The sequence below is a fragment of the Otolemur garnettii genome, unplaced genomic scaffold (assembly GCF_000181295.1).
Source record: "Otolemur garnettii isolate 467f Iridium unplaced genomic scaffold, OtoGar3 scaffold00006, whole genome shotgun sequence".
Taxonomy (NCBI): Eukaryota; Metazoa; Chordata; class Mammalia; order Primates; family Galagidae; genus Otolemur; species Otolemur garnettii.
Genome location: NW_003852401.1, coordinates 31,528,118 through 31,535,091, shown reverse-complemented (window position 1 = coordinate 31,535,091; position 6,974 = coordinate 31,528,118). Strand labels below are relative to the sequence as shown.

Genomic DNA, 6,974 nt, shown 5'->3' with positions numbered 1-6,974 from the left:
ATGGCTTGGCAAAGAGAGACGCCATACTTCTTCTGATAGAATGCCTTGATATCATTCATGTCAACTTCAGAACGGGAAACCATAATCCTGATCAATTCCTTATGACGAGTTCCAACACCCTGGCCAAAACAAATGATAGTGTCTCATCTTCAGAAAATACTCTCATTAAAGAATATTATTCTTTAAATTTTAAAGTGAAGTCCTTTTTAGTCTTTCATAATTTCCATAGAGAAACCACCTCCACAGTAACACACACACACATTCCATAAGTCGTGATAAAATGACAGGAAACAAGCTGCTACCTTAGCAGTAGGTACAGAGGAACGCTTTTACTACCTCCAAGCCTCACAACGCCCTCCCTAATTTTATAATTTCTTCCACTGTACTCCATCAGTCTAATTATTCTTGTTGTCTTGCAAGGGTCCTATTAGCCTGTTTGCCTTCAAGTCTATGTATCTATTGCTTCATCCTCTTGGCCCTCCGTTGCTGTACCCGCCATCTCTTCCACTGTCGCCCTCACCTGGTTCACTTCTAGTGAAACTTCAGGTCTTCTCTTAGCTGTGAGGAAGGCTACATTGATTCCCAAAGTCTGGAGCACATTCCCCTCTTTGTTCTTCCATAGTACCATCATTAACCAACTAAATATGAGGCTGGATAACAGCAGATGTGGGGCAGCAACCACGCTAAGCACTACATAGCAGATCCTAGCATGGATGTTGCTTCTTAGAGGCCCCTGAATATTATTTGAATGGTTAGAGTTCTCTCTCTGCAGAAACTTTTTTGTTTGGGGGTACAAAGGAAAAACAAAATAACTGTATAACTATTCATTTGGGGGATCAAAATATAGAAGCGTTATCCTATAAATACCAATCATGTTAAAAGTAAAGTTAAAGTGAAAATAGTTGAAGCTCTATCTCAAATACATCTTAATAATAATGTCTATTTCCCCAGTCATAGAATGATGTTTTAAAAGATTCAACTATTAATCCATGGCATGAAAGACAGAATAATAATAAAGACGAATGAAACCCAGGAAGTGGAAGATTATAAAACACAATCTTGGTGGAAGTAGGCTAGTAAAATCGCACATGAATAGAGAAAATATGTCACCCTTCCTGTGGCGACTCTGGTTTTAAGCAAATCACAAGTCATAAATCACATAAAGGCTCAATTTATAATCTCACCTATAAAATAAAAAGCACCCAATCTAGCAGAAATTTATTCTAATAACATAGGATATTATCTCTCGCTTCAAATAGAACGATGATGTTCTTTAATGGGAAGATAGTAAATGAGGAATCTTCCGTTAATATGCTATTTTCTGTTTTCTCTACAAATAACTCTTCCTCTCAGCAAGGCACATAAGTAGAATAATATATACCTTCATGGCATGATGAAGCTTCTCGGCAAAGAAAGCTGGTTTGCTGGTAGCGCACTTCACTGTAAGGCAGGCACATTTTAGTTGATATTTTCACCACAGAAGAGGAAAGATTCATATGAAAGAAACAGGAAGTACGGAGTTTCCCCAATAGTGTTCTATCTCCCATCACTATCCCTCCTCCTTCCCCTCCCAATGGGGAACATTTAGATTAGGAGAAGATATTTGTGCCTCTCTATATGGTGGTTTTTGAAGGCTCTTTCCTCTCATGACCACCACCAATTTACTGTTACCTTTTAAATCCACCCCCAACCACAACTCCAATAGTTAATGGTATCCTGAATATAGTGCCCTGGGAATGGGAATACCAGTGGGTGTTGAAGGCTATACAATTAAATACTTTATTCATGTTGTATTAAGAACATTAAAAAATAAAAATCACCCTGGGATAGGACAGGCTGACATATATAACAGCACCCACATTAAATTATAACCCATGTCAAGTAGTAGGGCTCTTTCTCTCATTACTCAAAGTAGTATCAACTGGGACACTTTGAGATGTACAGAACTCAGGTGCCACCCCAGACCTCTAGAGCTAGAACCCTCATTTAACATGATTCCCAGGGGATTCGTCTGCATGGTAATATTTGAGAAACACTGTTTAAGAATGTAGATTTCCCAGCACTGATGGTCATCTACATAAACTGGGAGACCTTTAAAAAGTGTAGGATTTCAGAAACTAACCTGGACCTACTCAATCAGACTCTTTCAGACTTGCCCAAGTCATAAAATTAACAAGTGGCAAATGAGTACACATATTTAATTTCAAATCCCATGCTCTTAATGACAGTTCTCAATTGCCTCTGCGGTATTATGCGTAGCTTGGCTTAAGTAGGTGCTCAATAACTATATTCCTCCTCTCCATATTTTTGAAAGGGGAATAGTATCTATTGTTATGAAGGTTATCAAACTTCTTTGTCAACCTTACATGTTGCTTCTATCTTAATTATGCATGTACCAACTCCAATGTTTTCTTTTATATCTCTATCTATCTATCTTTATATATGTATAAGTATGGGACATTCTGAATACAATTTCTAGTAAGAAAACTCTTCCAGTGTCAGGACTACATACCAATGGCTGTGAGGCATTTCTCAATGTCACCTTTCATCTCCAGGTCCAGAGCTTTGTTCATGTCATGCTTACTGTACTTGGTATATTTCTGAAACACTGAATATTAAATTGAAAATAAGAGATGTACAAAACATTCCATTCTTTAGCAAGCTTTAGCAAAATCTGGGCAACTGACTCAAAGAATTCTTTGGGATCACAACTCCAGCTATAGTTTTTAAAGCTGTTATACAACTAAGCATAATATGGATACTTGCTCTTCTCCTAAGAATGTAACTCATGTGGCCATTTTGGCGTTCCCATGTATTTTGGGAAAATGTTTAGAAGTGTTAAAAGTTATTAGAAATGGCACGTGATCCACAGTCATAGGGGTGCTCAGTGCACTGCTATGGATCTTCTCTTACATAAAGATCTGGGCAGTAAATTTGTCCTAAGTTTAGCACTAGAAATCGTGTACTATTACATAATACTGAACTTCAGGGAATCATCATGACTTTGGCTTTGCCTTTGCTTTTGAGAGCCTAAGGCCTACATATCATGGTCAAAGGCCAGAACAGTCTTCAAATTTGTTTTATTTTGTTTTTGTGTTTTTCTTCTGGGGCCGTCTATGTATTGTTTTCTTTACTTAGCTATGAAGTTTGGTTTGTTTGTTTTCTTCATTGTAATTTCATTTGTTCTGTTGTATGTATCTTTTTTTTACATCTATTTCAAACGGAGGAATGCTAACAGTGAAAATAATGAAACAATGTTTCACATGCCAAAGTCACAAAATGTGTTTCAAATACTATAAAATGGTGGCTATACACAGTTAGACCAATGGACAGATACCATTAATGGGTCGAGAACACACCCATTTGATACGAGAGTGACACTGATAAAAACGTCTCTCTTCCCTTTCTCTTGTCCTCAAAAAAGTAAAATGCATCTTCTATAAACTAATTCCAGAAAAAAAATTAATTCCTTTTGTTACCTCTGCGAAGATGGGGGTAGCTCCTGGTGGTAAGAATGGTAACGAACACGTTGGTATCTGTCCCCTTTCTCTTTTCTCCTGCTTCATATAAGGCCTGTCAATAAACATAAAAACAAACACTTGACTGTCTGCTGAGATGATATCTGTAAAAGAATGTTAGACCTTGTCAAAGACTTTCTATGCAGCTCTTTTGTGCCCAGTACAATCAGAGTAAGCAAGAAGATTCCAAGTTCTTTAAATATAAGGACCTTATTTTGATTGTCAAGTATCTTCCGAGATACCTCTTAAGGTGCCTTATAAACACTAGATACTGAACATATGTTTGGAGAATGATGTTTACAGAACTAACTTGCTTTAAGATTATGCTATACATAAAGATAACTCCAAGGACATCTCTAAAATAGATTTTTTTTTTACTCTTTATCAACAAATGGGACTTATAAATCAATAGTTTAATCTAGATCTTGCATTTTGATGAATTTTAGAATTTTTGGACTCAAATACTGACTCTGCAACTTCAAAACTGTGTAATCTTAGACAAATAATTTAACCTTCCTTAAATTGCAGATTTTCTTCTTTTGTAAATGAAGAGAGTAATCTCTGCCCTATTTTTGCAAATATGTTTTGTTAGCTTTGAAATGTTAGTTACCATCTTCCTCCTGATTCAAACTAATTTTTGTGGCCTTCATAAAAATATATCTCAGAGCCCTGAGAGGCTTAAAATGGAAAGCAAATTCAGAAATGTCCCAAGTAAACAGAAATACATTTTTAGTATGAGAAATTATTCAAATGCTAATTCTTGTTTTTTGATATTTCTATTAAAATGATCTAAATCTCCCAATGTATATAAAATGTTATTTTGGACTTCTCAAGCAAACTGATCTGATATGTATGCATTTATTCAACAAAAATTTAATGAATACCTATCATGTGCATGCTAATACAGTGATATAATGAAGTGGATGGGAGTGAACAAATAAGTTTACATCTTTCCTGAATCATTGTGATGAATTTATCTAGAGAATACTGCTTGATAAGTAAGGCATAATGCAAATAATAGTTGTGTGCATTGTTTCAATAGAAATTCTGGGCCTTAAAATGGTATGATTTTTCTAATGTTAACAAAGGAATACCAATATACTAATAACCAGCAATCTCACTGAAACTATACTAAACAATGTATTTAAACATGTTATTATAATTTATCTAATATCACTATAATACCCTTACAGTATAGCAATAATATTTGTATAATATAAATTGACATCCATAAACCATTCTAATGCTCACTGTTAATAGAGTGTTGGATGTGTTTACGCTTTCCAATATACTTAATAAAAAAATTACTTTTTCTTATGCCTGGCAAAAGGAAAATTCAGATTTTTTTTTCAACAAAAACAATTCTTAGAAATGACAAATCAAATTCTCATTGTTCTCTTTTAATCTTTCCTGGTTTTATGATTAATGAGATCAATTGAAAACTTAAAGACTACATTTTTACCTCTTGGGCTACAGAAAGGTGTGCCTCATCCAGGGGATAAACATTAAGGAGCCACCGAAGACTCTCAGAGAATTCTAGATTTGCTTTCACATGGAGGGTATTAAGGGGTAATGCCATCTAAGGTAGAAAGATTGACTACAGTAATACTTTGTTAGCACTTGCTTACCCGGGCATCCGTATCAGCCAAGTCTTCATTTACACCGAAATCCTCACTTCGGTCACCCTAAAAGAAATCCCATCTATCGTAAGCTCTTCTCTCACAGGTATTCACATAATTTACTGAATTCCCTTAAAAATCAGATCCATAACATTCTTTGACAAAAAGAGCCAATTAGTCATTTCTAGGAAGCAGTCAAAACCAGATTTTATGGGCAATGATTTGGATGTGTGTTGAAATCCATGTCGAAATTGGATCCCAGTATTGGAAGTGGGATCTAATGGGAGGTGTTTGGGTTGTGGAGTAGATTCTTCATGAATAGGTCAGTGTCCTCCGTCCAGAAAAAAACAAGTCTCTCTTGCACTTGGCCATCTTCCCCTCACCTTCCACTATGAGTGGGAAGCAGCCTGTGGCCTTCATCAGATTGAACACCCAAACTTGAACATTCAACCCATCAGAATCATGAGCCAAATAAATCTGTTATTTTTATAAATTTTCCAGCCATAAGTATTCCTCTACAGCAACACAAAACAAAGACATTGCCCATCATAAAAGAAGAGGTATTTCCTGAAGTCTTTGAGTCATACCTTAGCAAGAGAAAGCAAAGCATTCCGGAAATCTCCAGATGTGTCTGAGGTTATATCTTTGGCCAGATCTCTTTTCAGTTCTATGAGAAAAATAAGAATAGATTTTGGAGTAAACTAATGATAAATAATGATGACAATAATAATATCTGACATCTCCATATTGGCTTATAATTCACAGTGTTGCAATGTTGAATAACTTATGGAAGACCTTCAAAAATATTATCTTCTTTTAATAAAAAATGGAGAAACTAGAACAAGTGATTTTTTGGATGATTAAATTTTTTTATAGGATGATGAGAGAAATTTAGATACTATGATTGAAACATGCAGTCACAAATCTTTGCTAGTAAGAATAAATCCCATAGATACTTATTAATTAATTATATTATTAAATAATTAATTCTGAAACATACCAGAATTTAAGCAATAGGATGAATAAAACAGAGGTACATCCTTGAATACTATTTATTTACCTTAATAACTATAAATGTCTTGTAGGTAAGGGAGTTCAATGTTACATATGTGTGTGAGTCTAAACACCCCTACTTGGCTATATCATTAAATGAGCATATCATTTAAATGAGATGTTTCACTGAATAGATAAAATGAGCCATGTTTGATCTTTCATCCTCATGGATCTAACTAGAGATAATGATGAAGTTAAGTTTTCCAGCAGAGAATTACAAACACCTATTTTTTTTTAAATCATTGTCAAGGACAAATGAGGACTATTTTGAAAGATTTCTGTTGTTGTTGTTACGTATTCTTTTCAAAATAAATGATGATGAAACATTTTATGAAATAAATTTTAAGATAATAGAATATGTTTTTAGAAAAATTTTTTAGATTCTATTCTCTAAATTGATGCTTCCATTCTAGTAATATGTGGTTATTTGTCTAGAATAACATTTTCTATTAAAGTACAAGCTTGATGCAGGCAGGGACACCATCTCCCTTGTTAACCCCTTAGCAATTTGAATACCTCCTAATAACAGTGTGTGCATTCTGTACACATGGGCCAAACAATAAAGAAATATTTTAATATGTAGATTTTCCAAAGCCCCCATAATTAACATCGACATTCAAATTTTAAAAGATATATCCAATTTCCTTTTCAACTAAGGCACTTGTACTCTTAAATGTTATGATAACTTACCATCTCTGTAGACTCTGTTAATTTCTCTGATTTCTTTGTTACCTCTTGATGTCAATATTTCAATCAGAGTGTCTTCATCAGTTCCAAGGCCCTT

The 6,974-nt window shown here is 34.6% G+C and overlaps 1 protein-coding gene across 1 annotated transcript in view; it reads right to left on the bottom strand.

The window, feature by feature from the left end:
* ANXA1 (annexin A1) overlaps positions 1 to 6,974 on the bottom strand; it is a 17,368-nt gene that overhangs the window by 1,073 nt on the left and 9,321 nt on the right. Inside the window, exons 6-12 of the mRNA XM_003782956.3 lie at positions 6,881 to 6,974; positions 5,725 to 5,804; positions 5,147 to 5,203; positions 3,480 to 3,573; positions 2,513 to 2,608; positions 1,382 to 1,440; positions 4 to 119 (exon numbers count right to left, since the gene is read on the bottom strand). Of these exons, the coding sequence (XP_003783004.1) occupies positions 4 to 119; positions 1,382 to 1,440; positions 2,513 to 2,608; positions 3,480 to 3,573; positions 5,147 to 5,203; positions 5,725 to 5,804; positions 6,881 to 6,974 (596 nt within the window). The remainder of the gene's footprint in view (positions 1 to 3; positions 120 to 1,381; positions 1,441 to 2,512; positions 2,609 to 3,479; positions 3,574 to 5,146; positions 5,204 to 5,724; positions 5,805 to 6,880) is intronic.